The sequence below is a fragment of the Abramis brama genome (genome assembly GCF_963993115.1).
Source record: "Abramis brama genome assembly, chromosome: 17".
NCBI lineage: Eukaryota > Metazoa > Chordata > Actinopteri > Cypriniformes > Leuciscidae > Abramis > Abramis brama.
In genome coordinates this window covers 10,972,849-10,992,678 of record NC_139979.1, presented here as the reverse complement: position 1 = coordinate 10,992,678, position 19,830 = coordinate 10,972,849, and the positions used below count along the sequence as shown (strand labels likewise).

Here is a 19,830-nt window from a genome sequence, read left to right as displayed (position 1 = left end):
TTATTTATTTGCTTACATTTCATTCATTGTAATTTTATTTATTGCAACGTTCTATAGACCCTTTTCACATTTCCGGGTTTCTCAGAAGCGTATGTCATCATAGTTGGGTAAACTTCTAGCGGTTATTGCAAGGGCGTAGATTTGGTTTGAACATTGGGGGGGTTGAAGTTTGGGTTATGCCTCCTGATGCCTCATTTTCATGTGATCATGGTATAAATATGGGGGGGGGGGGGGGGGGGGGGGGTTGTAATGCATAGATTTAAATATTGGGGGGTTATCTCCCCCCAACCCCCCCACAAACTACGCCCCTGGGTTGTTGAGAGAATACATTAAATATCATTTTGTGTTCCCATTTGATCAAATAGCAAAAGAAAAACTCCACTGTCACAACTTTCAAAAAAGAAAAAAAGAGAAATATTGATAATGGCAGTCAGAAGAGAGAAAGATGTTAATTTTATTGTCACTCCCACAGCCGCTGTATTAGAAACACCCTCACAGCAGCGTTAACTATTTTTTTGTAATTTGATGCAAAGGTAAGTATAGTGTTATATGTAGTATATATATATATATATATATATATATATATATATATATATATATATATATAGTGTAAATGTACATACATAAAAACATTTTTAAAAACTTTCCAGGATTTGTGATGCTGATGACCGTTAAAACGTCACAGTCTGTGAAAAAGATCCATTATGTATTTAATTAAATATTAAGTCCCTCCACAATATGTGTGCAACAGAGTGCTTGAAAAAAAAATCTTCCTGAAGGCCTTCTTGGCCTTCACATCACGTCACTTTCACTGTTATGAGATGAAGACAACAGATTTTTTTATTTGTATCACTTTTTTTGGTTTATGTATGAAGAAGAATGCAGGATTGTGAAAATTTTCCTTTGTCTCGGAAGTCACATTTTATTTTATGGTTCATTTTATTGTTAATGGTTTCCAGACCAAGGTGTTTAATTTTAAACTGAAAATTTTTTTGTCGACATTAATTATTATATGATTACAAATACAACTATGATGATCTAACTAAAGAGTGTAATAAGCAATCATTTACATGATATTGTGTAAAAAATAATATATATCCATGTTTCAAAAATGATGACTGCCTTACAGTTGTTGAGTCATTTACAACATTTATGCCTCTATACCAGAGTTTTTTCAAAGGGTATTTAGATACCAAGGAGATGTGATGTTTACTATGAGATATGTGAAGAAACAGAATAATCAAAATCATTTTATTGTGAGACATTTACATTTAAGCATTTAGTTATATATAGTAGACACTTGTGAAAAATATGTGCAAGTTTGAATTTGATGTATGTTACTTAATGTAGTAAAACACTGCAAACATCACTTAAAACATGCCAACTTTTGGCATATAAAATTACTATATGATATTAATAATAAAATATATTAATAAATAATTTAATATATTAAACATTGATTGAACATATAATCAATTATTTATATACATTATACATTTTTATATGTAATCAATATAAATAATAAATGTATTCTATTAGTGAAAACGTTTTTGTAATAGAACAATTTTGCATAAAACAAAACATACTTTCTAAACAAAGACAGGCAAATCGTTATTGAGCAAGCAGCGGTTGTACTTGTAGGCGAGGTCGCACAGCTGTGGACTGATCGTGACACGAGGAGGGCGGGGCGCAGAAGGAGGGCGCGTCTAAAAGATCCTCCTCAAAGTCTTACCTGAAAAACTACAGGAATACTTGTACGCCATAGTGAAGGCATGTCGAGAACGCGAACACGGGATGGTTTTCATTATTAGCTAGGCACTGCTTTCGAGACACCATGTATACGACTGAACGCAGGCGCATGAGCCTGCGCGAGACCAAGAGAAAGGATCCCGTGCGAGTTTCAGCTGGAAGTTTATGGCAGGATCCTTTGGCTCTCGAAATAGGCGGCGGGTGTAAAGGCATAATATCCCCGCGGAGTCGAACCAGGGCTTTAAACGTGGTGTATATCGCCGTTGGGGACGGGTCTTTGCCTCAAACTGAGGAGAATCTTTCACATACATGTCTAGCAGAAGCCTGCGAGGACGCGCACGCTGTGCTGAAGAGCGTTTCTTTTGAGCGCATTGCGTTGGGAACGACTGAAATCCTGGACACTTTTTACAACGCAGGCAAGTTGTGGCACGTACATAACTGGGATTTTAAGGAATATTTCCAAAGTGCACGTGTAAGCGGTTGTTTTTAACTCTGTGTTTTAGATGTTGTCGTGGTGGAGATGAATAACTCTATCTGCCAGCCGTCTCTCTTTTATCACCTGGGTGTCAGAGAGAGTTTCAGTATGACCAATAATGTCATCCTGTACTGTAACAAACAAGAGGAGCATCTTCAAGTTGTGAAGGTGAGACCCACAATAACACGTCCATTATATTTGTAAAGTGCAAGGTTGTTTTCGAAAGTCAGCATGAATACTTTTTTTTTTATTCCATTGAATATTTCTGTATTTTTGAAAGTCAGTTTCTCTATAGACTCTGAAAATACAGTTCGACCGTTTAGTTAGGCTAAATCTTCATTAAATAGTTGACTGAATGTATTGTGCGCACTTGTTTACCAACAGATATTCCAAAATATGACGATATTGATATTCTAGATACTGTATGTGGATAGTAGAATTCACTAAAGTAATGTAATTTTAAGTTTTTTATTTCCCAAAAACCCATCTAAAACAAGCATTTGTATAATTTGACTTTTTCTCTGAACCTTATAGAAACTTACTGACCGTCCTTTTGACAACTAGTCCCGGTCCTATATAATGATGCATTTGTTTGGTCTTCCTTATTCTTCATTCTAGGAACAATGTGGGAGCTACACTTTTATCCCCTACATGGTGTCACCCCAGGGTAAAGTATTTGCCTGTGATGCCACACTGATGAGAGGGATCAAAGATTTTCTTCATTCCAGCTTTAAATTTGAATCCCTGCTGACCCCTTTGGTGGATCGGCTGGTCAAGTTGCTGGAAGGTGTTCACATTCATTCAAGGTAGGAAAGTAATTTTGTGCATTTTCTTTTCCCTTGATGTCAATTGCTAAATGTTATTTTTATATTGTCTGAATAAAATCTTAAAACATTCTCGCCTTGTAGCGAATACCTCCACGAGGCAATCCGCAGGGAGATCCGTTTGGCTCGAGAGCACTTCTCCGGAGCGGCGCTGAGTCAGGAGCTGGGCCGGATCCAGAAGCGTCTGGACTCGGTGGAGCTTCTGAGTCCAGATGTTGTTATGAGCCTCCTGCTGTCTTACAGAGACATCCCGGTGAGTTACTAGAGTTACATGTGTACAACATTAAGCTTTCAGTTACAAACACGAATATGAATGATACTCATGCATAGAAATGGGTTTTCAACAAATAAGTACTTGTATCATACTTTTTCCCTATAATGTGTATTCCTTCAATATTTGCTGTTGAATGCATGATTGTGTCAGCAATTCTTTGTGTGAATGTTTTGATTGTTGCTGTGATACTCACCCGAATCTGTTTAATTATTAATGAGATATAGAAAAGAGATCTCACCGGCTTTGATGTAATAAATCATGTAGTACATTTATTGCCTCCTGTTCTTTAAGATTTTCATGCTACATGCGCTTTTAATTTTATTGTACGAAAAAAAATATATAATTTTTTTTCTACCCAGAGGAACAAGCTTTCAAATTTAAATATTTGACAATGGTTGTGAAATATAAGAAGTGCCATGTGAATAATTTATTGAAACTAAACTCCTCTTTCTCCATGTGATTCAAGGACTACGACTCCATCATAAATCTGTTGGAGACCTTAAATAATTTGCCCATGTGCATGGTGATATCACATCAGAACATTAAGTTTCAGTATATTTTTGCATTGAACAGGTGAGCTTTGTTTTTGTTTTTAATAATACATTACACAAAAACATCAATTTATTGGAGTAAACATTCATTTTATTCCCTACAAAACATTTTGAAATGTGTTTAAAGGAGGAACCACCCCGGTGATCGTGACAAGGCTTTAAAGCTAATTTTGCCCATTGTGGAGTCGGGGAACACCGTGGCCTCAGACGTGTACTGCCTGTGCGGGCGCGTCTACAAGGACATGTTCCTGAGTTCAGGCTTCAAAGACACATACAGCAGAGATCGAGCATGTTACTGGTGAGTCCCGGCCTTTATCTTCTCGATCGACAGACCATCACAAGACCGTTAAATCTATTTCACACATTTATATCTATAATGTGCTGTGGTAAGAGAACATCTGATCTTAAATAATACAAATATAAGTTAATATTAGTCCAGTGGTCTGCACATCCTTTCATTGTATTGTTCAGTAATTTTGTCCTACTTTACATACAAAATATGTAAACAACTTTAAAACAAGAAAAGATGCATTTATTGAGAAACTAATTTGCATGAGATAATAAGACTTGTTGTCTGAGAATATCTATATATCTATATATATATCTATATATATATCTATATATATATATATATATATATATATATATATATATATATATATATATATATATATATATATATATATATATATATGTGTATATATGTGATATATATGTCCTGTTTTCAAATAAAAAAAATTTCCTATACATTGGCAAATGAATTTAATAATAAAAAAAAAAATGTTTAAGCATAACATAAATGTTTGTAGATTTATGCTTCAAACTAGAAAAAAAATTGCAATGGGGTATGAAAAATTAATTAATTCAAGATATATTTCCTGGGGAAAAAAACAATATCTAATTAAATTTGGCTTCTCAGCTAAATGTGTCTGGGTTAAATAATGATTAATTAATTAATTTAATTAATTAATTAATTAATTAATTTACTAAAAATGGGATAAAATACTACTATATTTTTATTTATTTATGTGGCTCAAACAGGTATTTGTGTTAATGCTAATTTCTCTAATATTCATTGTACAGTAATGGTGTCTTGTGTTTCTACCTCTATGCTTGTCCTGCAGGTACGGCAAGGCCTTTGAGACTGAACCCTCTTTGCACTCTGGAATCAATAATGTTGTGCTCCTGATGGCTGCTGGGCATGAATTCGACACCTCTATTGAACTGCGGAAAATCGGTGTGTTTGTGTGTCCTTTATTTAGCTTCACTGCTCTGGTTGTGTGCACTTTAAACAGAGAGATGGGTCATGATTCGGTCTACATATCATGTAGTGCTTTGTTGGCTATTGCATGGTATTTTCTCTTTAGCAGGGTGATGTATAGAAACTGATACTTAGTGGCCTACTTTTATGATCCAAATGCTTCAGGCTTTAAACATGAATGCATGATAACACAAAGTATGAGTATATAGAATGTGAGACAGTTTGAGTTGTTAAACAGGTGTTGCCTTATTTTCACACTTTTGACGTGCTGCCTTGCCTCATGCTTTTCATACATACACTGAAGTTGAGATTGATCATGCTATAGCCCAGAGTTTTTATTTATTATAAGGTATTTATTGAGTTTTGTGGTGTTCTTTGTGCCTGTTGTGCAGGTGTCACACTCAGTAGCCTGCTGGGTAGGAAGGGCTGTCTTGAGAAGATGCAGGACTACTGGGATGTTGGTTTTTATTTGGGGGCTGGAATTTTGGCCAACGAGCACAAGAAAGTCATAGAAGCTTCCGAGAAACTCTACAGGATCAAAGCGCCAATGTGGTGAGCCAAGGAAATGATTAATTTTCTATGTTTAGTTTGGTTTGGTAGTAGTATGAAGTGAAAACCACACTTTTTTTTTTTTTTTAACAAATTAAGTTTTATTTTCAGAACTGTAGTGACCCTCATTTTTAAAAATTGAAGTACTTCAAGTTTGAATTGGACAGGGTCATGAATAATTCCATTATCGTGTTGAAGTAATCACACTAAATTAACATTTACAACCCTGAATAAGACATGTTTTATTTACTGCAAGGTGATTTCTCCTTCAAATCAGGTATGTTGCATCCATTATGGAGACGTATATACTATACAAGCAATTTGCCAAACCCAAAGACGTGAATCATCCTAAACAGGAAACTGTGGACTTTTGGATGGAGTTGATGGTGCAGGCGTGCAAGCCTACAGTTTCCACAGCACGCTGCCCGGTAAGACCACTTCTTTTCTCCTCAACAGTAGGACAGGACAACCTTAAGGCTCCAATACACTCACAGCGACGTAGTTCGTAATACAGAGAATTCGAAATACGTGACCAGTGGTATACTGTTAGCAAGCATCCCAACGCCACCCACGCTGCTGAGAGCAGCAGTTGGATGAATGTGTAAATATGTGCTGTGCAAACGAACTTCGTTTTGGCCTGATTTTGTTCGAAATGACGTCACACCAGTTCGTTCTTCGATTTCGCTTGAAGTGTATTGGGACCTTTCCCCATTCAGCCTGCTTTACTTAAAGGAAAAGCCAAAAAGGTGGAGCATATAAGCAGACCCAAAATATCTTATCTTTTTTAGGTTCTGATTCTGGAGCCCACTAAAGTGTTCCAACCTAGTATAATAAGCATAAGTGAGGAAGATGACAGCCGTACGGTGCAGCTGAGACACGTCACTCCACTCGAGGTAAACACCCTTGACTCTTGGTGGTTTTCACACATGGCATTTAGGAGTAGCCTAATTGTGCAGGGTGCAGTTACATTGCATTGTGTTGTCACGTAGTTGAGTTTCCATCTTATTAAATCATTTATGTGAAAGATAGGCATCATTTAACATGACAGAAGATGGTGTGAACTTGAGCTGCTTTATGCAGTAAAATTCAACCTTTTCTACATGTCTGTGGGAGTGTAATGTGCTTTATTTGGCTTTCCTAGAAAGGTCTTCATGAGTGGACTTTCCCAGCATCTGCTATTCGTGGAGTAAGGTACTGTGCGCTTATGAGAATACTGTAAATTTTTCTGTTTTCCATTTCCAAGCTTGCAGCAGTTTATGGTCCCACTAGGGCTGCTCTGTTTTGGCCACAGCGCAGCGATTTTTCTCTGAATAGGTCTTTTTTTTTCTTCTTTTTTTTTTAAACTTCCTTGTTGTATGGCCTAGTTGATGCCTGTTATCCTCTTTCCAGCTTTTTAAGCTACAGGTCAATGTCTCTTTCAGTTCTTTTTCTTACTGGTTTTGTTCCTATTTCCAGCCCTTAGGGCAGCGGACATCTTGTTTTGAGCTCAGGTTGTAAAACAAATGAAAATGGATGTTGATAATTAAGGTCAGATCGACCCATATTTAAAAAAAAAATCATTTTAGTTATGGATACATAGTCTCTTAGTGGGATCTCTATTCCTGTTAGAATTAGTATTTCCAAACAGATTCTAACAGGAATGTGTTATATTTGTCATTAAATTGTTTATGAGTTGCAAAGAGCTGTTTTATTGCCTGTGAAATTTTCCTGTGGATTTTTATTCGTCTAAAATATGTACTAAAAAAGTATTAAGTAAAATAAGTGGTTTACATTATTTGAAGAGACTTTTTAACGTTTCATTTTATAACACAAATTACACACTTTAAACTAATACTTTGAATTTTGAAGCTGTTGTGTGCTACAAGACTACAGTAGTTGTCAGATTCACGTTGTTGTAATATTAACATTTTAGGCATTAAATGTGTCTCATTCATGTAATAGAACAAAATAACTGCACCACAAAAACACTTTATTTTACTTTAATTTTAAAAGCAGCCATTCTAAAAACATTCTAAGTATTAGGCTATAAATTCCCAAGGGAGCGCATTTTAGGAGTACAAACCAGTGTAAAAGAGCTTATCCCATTTTCTTTGATGTTTTATTTTTCTGGCATGTTGGATTGGATTGAGAATGCTCATGTTCATTTGTATTGAAAATCTCTTGTTATTCCACTCGTGCAGCGTCTCCAAGTTCGACGAACGGAGCTGCTTCCTGTATGTCCTGTACAATTCAGATGACTTCCAGTTGTACTTTCCCAGTGATCTTCATTGTAAAGGGTGAGATCTGCTGGCTGACGCATCGCTCAAACATCCTGCCAAGGACATCATGAGGGAAGAGCTCCAATGTCATGAGTGTTTTTGGCAGAGAATAAAACTCTAGGTTATGAATAGGTTATGTAAATTAGTTTTAAGAATAATTTGATATTTACTGTTAAATTCATACTTGCTCCAGGCACTATTCACTGAGCCTTTGAAATGCATGTCATATTTACTTACCCTTCTTTTGTATCATGTTCAGGAAGTCACATTTGACCTTATCTTAAGTTATTCTCATTCTTCCAGTGAAAACATTACGTGATTACGTAATGGCCAAATCATCAAGTGTGTGTGCATGTTTGAAAATCATGAGGAAATGTGTCACAATTAAAGATTTTTTCCATTGAACATATTCTCAAACCCTATAATCTGTGTGTTGCTTTTCAGGTTCTGTGATTTGGTGAACTCTCTATTGCATCAAACAGAAAGTCCCGTGGAAGATTCCAGTTCAATCAGGGGAGGAGAAGGAGTTCTAGAGGTGAGAGAAATCACCATTAATTGCATATAACCTCTCATTGTTTGTTCAGGCCCAGTAATCAGAATCAATAAACCAGTGAAAATGTGCACTTGGTTCATTAAGCAGCTATTTCTACCCTATTCTTGATACACAAGCCATAAAAATTACTTTTGTTGGTACAGACTAATGTTTTCAGGTAGAATAGGTTTATTTTTTTTGTGTAGAATAACCTCAGGTTTTTCAGGTTGGTTTAGTTTTGATGAACCGATAAGGTTATACATTTCTTTTGGCTTGGACTCTGCCTGTCAGGATATGTAGTGTTACTACCTTGAACAGATGTCTTGACTTGGCTGTAATGTTTTTGTTTTTTTCATGAAAAGTTTAATCATCATTAAAGAGTTGAGTTGACATTCATGGCCAAATAGTTCTCTTCATTGTGTATCATTCCAAATGCAGTTTCCCGTTGCATACTGGGAATATGGTACCACTATTACCAGTACCATAATGCAATTGTGTTGTCAGCCTGTTGGCTTCCTCTTTAACTATCTTTACTATTGACAAGACTGCACATTTAAACATACTTCCTGCTGTCATGTGTCCTTACTGCCAGTTTAGTGCTTGTTGAATTTAGCAGTTAGGTGTGAAATGTAATGCTGCTTCTTACCAAACTCAGTTTTGCGTTTAAAAAAAAAAAAGCATTGGGAATACAGTGTTCTTTTAAATGTCAAATACTTCACAGAACAGCTCATCTCATAATGCTTCAAAAGCTCAATTTTGCCATCACTGTTCAAAAGCTTGGGTAGGTTTGAATAAAAAAAAAAAACATTTTTTGAAAGAAGTCTCTTCTGTTCAACAAGGCTGCTTTTGTTTGATCAAAATTACAGTAAAACAGTAATATTGTGAAATATTATTATAATTATATATTATAATATTATATATATTTTCAGCACCTATTACGTCAGTCTTCAGTGTCACATGATCCTTCAGAAATCATTCTAATATGCTGATTTGGTGCTCAATAAACATTTGTTATTATCAATGTTGAAAACATTTGTGCTATTTAATATTTTTGTGGAAACTGATACATTTCTAAGGCTTCTTAGATGAATATAAACTTCAAAAGAACAGCATTTTTTAAAAATAGAAATCTTTTATAACATTATAAAAGTCTTTATCACTTTTGATCATTTTAATGCATCCGTGCCACATAAAAGTATTAATTTCCTTAAAAAAATAATTGGAGTAACTTTTAACGAGAAATCCATATTAGTGATAAATCTGTATTTGTATAGATAAATGTATATATGCGTCACTGGTCTACACCCATTGGGTGAAGTTGGTCCATATGACTCCATTATGGTACTGTTTCTCTTTCAGTACATTTATGAGATAAATGAGAATAAAGACAAGGTGGTGCTGGGGAAAGGAACCTATGGAGTGGTGTACGCTGGACGGGACCTCAGCAATCATGTGCGCATCGCAATCAAAGAGATCCCAGAGAAAGACAGCACGTATGAACATGTTTTTCAATTGTTGATATTTTTTGGTTAAATGCCTACATTTGATCTTGATGTATGTCACTTAACAACATATTAAAACATATTTTCATAACACCTAAAACCTGCCCACTTTTGGCACATATATATGTATGTATGTATGTGTGTGTGTATGTATGTATGTATGTGTGTGTGTGTGTGTGTGTATGTATGCATGTGTGTATATATATATATATATATATATATATATATATATATATATATATATATATATATATATATATATATATATATATATATATATATATATATATATATATATATATATTAGTATGTTGTTTATAGTTTCAGGCCACTTAACTGTGTATTAGGTACATTGTTGATCTGCTTCTGCAAAAATCCAGCACTTGTTTGTTGACCCCTGACCATGTTCAGAGGTCCCCACGGCCCAGTGATGTTTGTCCTCAGGACTAATGCTTGTTTAAACTGTCCTCACATGGACCGTTTGCAGATGTCGGCCTTTCCGTGTGATCCAAGATTTGTGTTTAGCTGTTTTACCAAATATGCCTATAAAACCCTTATGATTGTGGTCAGAACTGTATACTGTAGCTTACATCATCATAATAATATTTACTTTTTCTCTTCCATCTTGGTCTTTCTTGTCTTTCTCGTTCTGGCTCTTAGCTATTCTCAGCCGCTCCACGAGGAGATTGCTTTACACAAGAGGCTGAAGCACAGGAATATTGTTCAGTATTTGGGATCAGTCAGTGAGGATGGCTTCATCAAGATCTTCATGGAGGAGGTTCCGGGAGGTGTGGCGTACTTTGCTCATTGTTCTCTGATTAAGTTTTCCTCTTTGATGACATGGAGGAATGTTGTTGTTTTTCTGTTGAGAAATCATTGGTTCTTAGGATGGGTGTGTTGTGCGTGTAAAGATCTAAAGCTGGTAGTGTAATGGTAATGTGCTTTTCTAAACAGCACAGACCAGTTTAGAGAATTCATCTCAAGAGTTATTTATGGGCTAGTGACGTAACATTTATTAGTATGTGTGGTCTTACATTTCCTTTATGATGAGCATTTTGAATAAATATATAAAATATATTTATAATTAACTTATATATACTTATATAATACAACTTTTTGGGGGGGCTGCATATATACAGTATATACTTTTAACTGTTCAATTAGTCTGTGATAACAAAGCTGAATTTGATCCTTCAGAAATCATTCTAATATGCTTACTTTTAGGAAACATTCTAATATACTGCTCAGGAAACCTTTCCTATTATTGGCAGTGTTGAAAATGGTTGGGCTGCTTAATCTTTTGTATTATTTTTTAATGGATTGAAAGTTCAATAGAACAGCATTTAATAATGTATGTATTTACTGGCCCTTTTTGATCAATTTAATGCATCTGTGCTGAATAAAAGTATTACTTTATTTCAAAGTAAAACACTTGCTTAACAGTAGTGTATGTTAAACCACTAAAAAGCTAAAAGTTTTGTGAATGGAGCATTGAATGAAATCAATATAAAATGCAAAGATTACAATATGTTTTGCAAAAGATTCTTTTCATTTTGTGGTCTATTTTATTGACTTTTCATATGTGTATATGTGCATATGGATATACAGTCTGTTATCTTAAAATGTATGATTACACAGTTCCTGAATACTAACCATCATGTATTGACTTGTTTTTTCTTCTATTACAGGAAGTTTATCCTCTCTCTTAAGATCAAAGTGGGGGCCTCTTAAAGATAATGAGGCGACCATTGTTTTCTACACCAAGCAGATTCTGGAAGGGCTGAAATATCTCCATGATAATCAGATTGTCCATAGAGACATTAAGGTATGAATACATCTCAGTGCTGCCATTGCTTTAAAGCTATCTGTTCATCAACATGAAATGCAACATTTCAGCTGCATTTTTTTCATCACTTGTCATACTTTACATTACACACTTTTTATCTCACCAGGGTGATAATGTTTTGATAAATACGTACAGCGGTGTGCTAAAGATATCAGATTTTGGCACCTCTAAGAGACTAGCAGGAATCAACCCATGTACAGAGACGTTCACAGGTGAGTCTCCTAGTGCATACTTGCATGCTTCTCAGGTTACATTATGTACTCTTGTGTGTTTGCTTTTCAAACTCCTCCTGATTTATTTGGCCACAGGCACTCTGCAGTACATGGCTCCAGAGATCATCGACCAAGGTCCTCGTGGATACGGCAAACCGGCTGATATCTGGTCTCTGGGTTGCACCATCATAGAAATGGCCACTGGGAAACCACCTTTTTATGAGCTGGGAAGTCCTCAGGCGGCCATGTTTAAGGTGCTACAGGTTTTTGAAGCAGGAATCCAAGTGTTATTTTAAACTGATGTTATATAACCATGTTAAATCAACTGTGAAGTTTACATTCCATTCTCACATTCCCAATTGACTTCATGCCTCATTGCATATTTATTAGATTCACTGTAAGGCCAGAAAAAAAGCCTCTATGCATGTGCAAATGCATGAAGAACAGAAGATGGTTTATTCTAATTTATTGTATAGCGCCCCTTGTGGCAAAGACTGATGGTGTAAGACTGGTGGTGTTATGAAAAGAGTGTGTTTCGGGCCTAAATGTGAATTTCTCCTTCAAAACAGTTTACTGAGTAATTGTCCTCCTGCAGGTGGGCATGTTTAAGATTCACCCCACAGTGCCAGAGTGCATGTCAGAGCAAGCTAAAGGCTTCATCGTGTGCTGCTTTGAACCCAACCCAGACAAGAGAGCCACAGCTTCAGAGCTCCTGAAGAACAGCTTTCTGAAGGGCAGTCCCAGGAAGAGGACAAAGCCTCAGTCCGACAACTCTCTGAAAGATCCTGCCGGTGAGCATGTAGAATCACTTTCATAAATTCTTGTGATCTTTAACACTTTAAAACCAACAGCTTTAAATGGGTGTTTCTTCAAATTTGGGCACTTTTGTCTGTGTACACTTTTAGAAAATAAACAGACTCACTCTTTTTTTATTTGTCCACTAATGTTTATACAGGCATCACATGAGAAATTCTTATTTGTTTGTTTGTTTGTTTGTTTGCTTGTTTGCTTGTTTATTGTTATTTATTTTATCATTAATATCGATTTATTTTATATATTTATACTATCTATCTATCTATCTATGCACGTGTATACTTTATTTACATATTTATTCATTTATTTTATAATTAAATTATTTTAATTTATTTTTATATCTTTTTTTTTTCTTTTTCTACTAAAGTGTCATTTACACTATTGACCACTAATATGAAAAACATTAGAAAAATGGAGGCATGATAAAAGTTCCCAAGACAGTTGAATTATGATCTTTATATAATAAAAAGATAAAGGTTGAAATATTTTATTTTTAATCTAAATTAACCCCTGGGACATAAAAGTGCCCAAAGTTGCAGAAACACCCATTTATGAATAGTGACTTGTACTTCAAAGTAATTTGATAGCAAGACAGAGGAATGTGCATACGATGGGACATGACTGATGTGTTTCCACCCTGTAGGGATAACTTAATAATTGGATATTTGAGTTTATTTTGACATTATATTGTAGGAGACTTTCACAGGAGCATGTCTGTACCCATTGCATTGCGTGTGGAGAACACAGATGCTGAACACAATGAATTGTCCTGCTCTTTTGATCTGAGAAGGACCACTCCTGCCTTCAAAGGAAATGACATGGCTGAAAGTCCTCCCAGCTCCAGTGGTTTTTTGACGTGAGTCAATGCATCAGATCCCAGATTCTGGGAATTATATGTTGAAATCATGTGAAACATACTTCCAGTTTCTGAAATGACTTATTTGCCTTTATTTTGCATGCATTTGCTGTCGGTAGAGTGCCAGATGAGCCTCAAGGAGACATGACCACAAGTCCAGCTTGTTCTGGAGAGAATCTAGGTTTGTTCATGCTGAGAAAAGACAGCGAACGGAGGGACACGCTACATAGGATCCTTACTGAGTACATCAGCCTTGTAGTTCAAAACATTCAGGAGACACTGCCGCAGGTACATTCCCACACTACTGTGTCACCTGAGATGCTTGATGTGGAATTCTGTCACACCACCAGCGCCCTTTCTCGAATGCCTGAATGATTCTGACACTTGCTGTTTTTTTTCCCATCTCGCAGGTGGAGCAGCCGTGCATTACCTCAGATCACATCAGCGAACTGATTTGCTGCCTCCGAGAAAACATACGCTCTCCAGACAAAAGGCACCTGAGTAGCAGCCTCCTGACTTTGCGCTCCAGTCTGCTGAACTCCTCTGTGCCTCTCAGCAGCCTGCAGGCGGCGCTCTTTAGCTTCCAGGATGCAGTATGTTCTTTGCTTTCAAATTGCTTTAATCTCAATTAAACTATATATATGTATATATAGAAAAACAAAACTTTTTTTTTTTGTTTGAAAATCTTTTTCTTAATCAGATGTGACTCTTATGTTTGTAGGTCAAGAAGGTTCTGAAGAAACAGCAGATTAAACCTCATTGGATGTTTGCTTTGGACAACTTGTTGAGGCAGGCTGTACAAGATACTATCACAGTTATGCTACCAGGTATGTAAAGGACACCATTGCAAATGCAACAGTGGCGTGCTTCTATTGCATCTCTAAATCTTCTTTTATGGGCATACCTTCATTGCAATCCATCAAAATCCCTTTTCTAGAGCTCAAGCTTCAGCTACAGTCATCGTTTGAAAATGAGGAGAGTTCTCATGAGGAGAGTTCTCAAGAAACCGAGCAACCCACAGAGGCTGATTCTAAACCAACTGACACTCCCCTCGCAAAGGACAAAGAGGAATCGCATATCATCACTCAGAATTCTGAAGAGGGTCATACCAAATGCAGCAATCTCCACAGTGACGACATCTCCAGTCACTCTTCACTCGCAAAGGAGCTATCAGAACTTCGCTTTGAGTCTATGAGGTATCCAAAACTTTATCTCTCTCTGTTGCCCTCCAAACTTTTAAAAAGTGTTTAATGGATAAAATGATGTACATGTACCAGGGTTATTATAGTTAACTAAAACTAAAACCATAACAAAAAATGTTGTTACTTGAAGTAAAATAAACTTTAACTGAAATAAAATATTTTTAAAAAGATTTAATTTCAGCTAGTTGCCAAGGCAACATTTATCCTTTTTAATTTAACTTAATTTAACCAAAATAACTAAAACTCAAACTGAAAAAACTATATAGACATATATTTAAAAAAAAAAGTTTAATCTTTAAAAGTTAACTAATAAAAATTACAAAAACTTCTTAAACTAATTTCAAATATTAGATTTCTATTTCAAATAAATGCCATTTTTTTTTACCTTTTATTTAGCAAAGAATCTTGAAAAAAAAACTGCATCACGGTTTCCACAATAGTATTAAGCAGACAATTTCCAACATTGATAATAAGAAATGTTTCTTGAGCACCAAATCAGCATATTACAATGTTTGTTTGTGTGTGTATGTATGTATATATATATAAAATAAAAAAATTACAGACAATATCACAATTACAGACAAGCGTACAGCAATAATCAGAGCTGTAAATGGTGGTGATTTATTGATTTTTCAAATTAGCCACAAGAGGGCAGTGAATGAGAACAGTTTTGCTATGACTGATCCACACTCATTTGTTGCTGTTGGGATTTGTTCACACTATGTTCCAGGTTGTTGATTCAGCTGAATGAAAAGGAGAAAGAATTCCAGGAACTTCTGAAGAACTCCATTCATACCAAACAAAGGCACATCAACGCCCTGGAGGTCAGAGCTGCGCCTGCGGCTACAGGTTGCTCACATTTTTCCTCTTATTAATTCTGAAGTTGAACACAGTATTTACCACTGAACAATTGTTTGTGAACTGCTTCTTCCATATGAGAGAAAGTTGTCGCCTGAGGCAGTCAAAAGGTGTGGCCATGGAGCAATGTCACATTTATTCACATCTACTCAACATGCCACTACTTGTCTTTAGTTTTAGGAGGAGTTCTTGATACTCATAAAGAACACGCCCTTGTAATCACTTACAACTGTTACCCAATTTCAACCAACCCAAGTTTATGGCTTAACCTCGGGGTACATGTACCTCTATAGAAAAAATCCCTGGAATTTTCTGGAAGTGTTTTCGAAACAGTGACTTTATTGTAATGACCAGTTTTGCAGTAATAGTATAGGACTGTAACATCACTGTACAAAAGTGCAAATTAATGCATATAAGTATCAGTTTATACAGCCAACGTGTATTATGTTTATTCTTTCCAACAGATAATAAACCTTCATCCCATAATTCTCACAATTCTGCTATGGTGCGCTGGTTAAGAGGTGTTCCAGTGGATGAGAAAACCATAGAAATAGTGAGTGGAAATATAGAAAAATATATTCCTTTGACCACAAGCTTTGATTGCTAATTCATATTTATAGATTTTAATAGTGAAATTTAGCTTAAAAACTGAAATAAGTTGAAGTTAATAGTGATTGCTTGTTGTTTGTTTTCTTTAAGCTTGCTTTTCATGAGTTCACATTGGACAGTCTCCTCTACCTCGCCTGCAGAGATGATCTGCAGTACTGTGGCATCAAGTAAGTCCATTAGACATCAATAGCAAACAGGAAAAATGTGGCAAGGTGTTGGAGAGACATATAGTTAAAATGTTATATTTAATGAAAAAAGTCATATGTTGTAAAGGAGTACAATTTTACTCTTTTATGCTCACCAAGGCTGCGTTTATATAATCAAAAATACCAAAAAATCGTAATATTGTGAAATATTAGTACATTTTATAATAACTGTTTTCTATTTTAAAATGGGCAAAGCTGAATCTTCAGCATCATTACTGCAATCTTCAGTGTCACATGATCCTTCGGAAATCATTCTAATTATTATCAATGTCAATATCAATTTCTTATTATTATCATTGTTGAACAGTTGTGCTGCTTAATATTTTTGTGAAAGCGGTGATGCACTTTTTTCTAAATTCTTTGATGAATTGAAAGTTCAAAATAACAACATTTATTTGAAATAGAAATATTTTGTAATAACAAATGTCTTGATTGTCACTTTTGATCAATTTAATGCATCCTTCCTGAATAAAAGTATTAATTTCTTTCAAAACAATTACTGATCCAAACAGTGTTGAAGTAAATCTGTTTTTGTGCATTTGTTTCTCAGAGGTGGGATGCTGTGTCGCTTGTGGGCCGCCATCTCCAAGCAGAGGAAGTCTCATCTCAGTCCAGTCAAAGAGGACAGTGAAGATACCATTCTCTGACAGACATGAGTGACTCTCTCGTCCAGCTTTTAGATACTATGAGCTCAGTGAGTTTGCGGTGTATAGACTCTGTGCCTTTTGTGCACTATTACTTTGTCTGTGCCTGACACCAAGAGTAAAGAAAATAATTTTAAAGAAATTATACACTACTGTTCAAGAGAGATCTTTTAATGCTTCAAAAGAAGGCCCCTGTGCTTATCCAGGCTGCATTTTTATGACAAAATACAGGCAAAACAGAAATATTGTGAAATATTATTACAATTTAAAATATTTTTCTAATTTAATATATTTTAAATTGCAATTTATTTATTCCTGTGATGCCAAATCTGAATTTTCAGCATCATTACTCCAGTCTTCATTGTCACATGATCCTCAGAAACCATTCTAATATGCTGATTTGGTGCTTAAGAAACAGTTGTGCTGCTTATTTTTGTGGAAATTGTGATATATTTTTTTTTTCTCCAGGATTTTTTGATGAAAAGAAACTTCAAAAGAGCAGCATTTTCATCAGTTTAATATGTGCTAAAAAATCTTAAAATATAATATCTTATAAATCTAAAATATATATATATATATATATATATATATATATATATATATATATATATATGTGTTTATATGAATATGGGTACCAAAATGCTTTATTTGTATTTATGAATTGTGTGTTCTTATACTAAATACTATATATTAACTACACTTACAAAAGAAAAAGATACTGACAGCAAAACTCAATTTTCTTTTTAACTACAATTAAAACTAAAACTACAATTTTGTCATTTATCTTAGAAGTAAAGTTTTTTTTTTATTTGTACTTTTATTTCATGATGCTCAAGTGAAGGGAAACTAACTGATCCAAATTTCTTTCTTATTCAACAAATACATTTTTAAAAGTACAAGTATTCCAAATAATAAAAGATATAATATAAGAGATAATAAAAGCTACATGGAAAAAATTAGTGAATGTTGTTTAAAATAGTTTGACGAATTATAGCATGTCCCATCGCAATACATTTGATTTCCAAATGTATTAGTCAGCTGTTGTTGCAAACCTAAGTACACAGTGAATGACTGACACTTGCTAAACGTCTGAGTCAGCGCATTAGCAATTCACTTTGTTCTTGGTGCATTTTTAATGAAGCCAGTTTTTTTTTTTATAGACAGTCTAGATTCTTTCAAAACACTACAGTTTTGCTTGCATCCACATAATGCATCTTGACAGTCAGTTTCATTTCTCAAAATATGTTGTATTAATTGTACATGTAACATTTTAGATACATTAGAGGCTGCTGCAGAGGTCTATTTGAATACTTTTTGAACATCTAAATATGTCATTTTATGAGCGTACAGTCCTAAACATCCTCGTACACAAGCAACAGTAACATCATTTTCCAGTGAGAAATTTCACTGTCATTATTCACATTCCTCAGATATGTGGCTCAGCCCTTCCTGGCAATACAAAGTGTGAGTGTCTAGCCTATGTGTGTTAGGAAGGTGGGTGGTTCTCAGTCCTGTTTGGAAGAAGTGATGCCATGCACTGAAGCTGATCTAACAATTCCAGCTGTGCTTCCTTGTGTTTCTGTTGATGTTGCCTTGGTAACAGCAATTGCATCATCCTCTGACCCTTACCTCCAGGTTGAAGATCACATTGTTTACCACAGGGAAGATCAAGCAAGAACATGAAGTGCCTAAACACCCAGTTCATAATAAAGGATATGAGCTAATCAGTGGGCTCAGCTTCAGTAGTCATTCAGCAGCTTGTAGCTTTAATGAGCCATACCTTGCATTTTTTCTGTAAAAGGCTGGAATAACTAGACAACTTTTAAGTCTGAACAGATTTTAAAACTCTAGGCATCATATGCTTGTCGACTTTGTAAAAGGTTTTAGATTAAAACTGATCACAAAAGAACAATGTTCTCACCAAAATATGCAATAAATAAAATGTCTATTTATGGAGCTTTTTTCCTGCTGGATGTGTGCACTTTTTGTCTTTTCTTCCAGATTAAAACTGGGCACTAGTAATGACTGAGGATCACACACTGCCAGAACTTCGTTCCGAACATCATAAACTCATGCAGAAACATTGCTAGCAGATGCAAGAAAAATTAAAACAATATGTGATCTAAAAACGGAAAAGTTTTTCCTTCGCTTTTTTCGCATAAAGACGACAACGTCGTCAAAACAATCCCCATTCACAAGGATCCGCGAAAATGACTAAAAACACTTCTTCATGCCAGGCATGTAGTTGCCAATGTCACTTTGTAAAGAAACATTACGTGCCTATAGACTGAACATGTAATACGCAACAGCACAATTTTCACAAATTTGTGTTTTTGTTGTTTGCATGGGGACGATAGAGGTATCGTTTTCAAAAACTTGCACTTTGAAACCCAGATTTCAAAAGCTTGCGTTTTCAGGTCGTCAAACCGTTGTGTAAATGAACGGCCAAAACGCGCCCGTTTTAGTTGAAAACTGTCGCGTAAAAGGCCCAATATTCTGAAGCTAAACAAATCTGTGTCCATCATGCACTACCCGATTTTCTGTGGAATCTGTCAACTTCGTCTGCCCAAAATCTGCAGTCTGGCTCTGACTTTCAGCAACTAGCAATT

General features: G+C 35.3%; 1 protein-coding gene across 2 annotated transcripts; it reads left to right on the top strand.

Moving 5' to 3' along the window:
• The first annotated feature begins 1,694 nt into the window (after positions 1-1,694).
• Positions 1,695-17,758, top strand: LOC311067004 (mitogen-activated protein kinase kinase kinase 5). 2 transcript variants are annotated; one of them, XR_014603158.1, is made up of 28 exons: positions 1,695-2,165; positions 2,253-2,392; positions 2,843-3,030; positions 3,133-3,301; positions 3,789-3,895; positions 4,001-4,171; positions 4,998-5,110; positions 5,527-5,686; positions 5,961-6,111; positions 6,472-6,576; positions 6,825-6,874; positions 7,864-7,959; positions 8,386-8,476; positions 9,833-9,966; positions 10,636-10,763; positions 11,664-11,800; positions 11,928-12,033; positions 12,130-12,287; positions 12,629-12,824; positions 13,540-13,702; positions 13,822-13,990; positions 14,113-14,295; positions 14,424-14,529; positions 14,640-14,898; positions 15,635-15,728; positions 16,227-16,315; positions 16,462-16,538; positions 17,128-17,187. XR_014603158.1 is itself a non-coding variant. In XM_084088511.1 (28 exons), exons 1-28 carry the CDS (start codon positions 1,835-1,837, stop codon positions 17,222-17,224), a joined length of 3,993 nt encoding a protein of 1,330 aa, XP_083944637.1. In that variant the 5' UTR covers positions 1,695-1,834; the 3' UTR covers positions 17,225-17,758. The 2 variants fall into 2 exon arrangements, 1 of the variants encoding a protein (XP_083944637.1); XM_084088511.1 differs by having other exon boundaries at positions 15,635-15,753; positions 17,128-17,758.
• Positions 17,759-19,830: the final 2,072 nt, after the last annotated feature.

Bases quoted from the DNA above. Each gene is read 5' to 3' on its own strand.
- LOC311067004 (XM_084088511.1), top strand. From the start codon at position 1,835: ATGTATACGACTGAACGCAGGCGCATGAGCCTGCGCGAGACCAAGAGA. The intron at 2,393-2,842 runs GTGAGACCCACA...TCTTCATTCTAG, and splicing joins AGCATCTTCAAGTTGTGAAG to GAACAATGTGGGAGCTACAC. The intron at 16,316-16,461 runs GTGAGTGGAAAT...GTTTTCTTTAAG, and splicing joins ATGAGAAAACCATAGAAATA to CTTGCTTTTCATGAGTTCAC.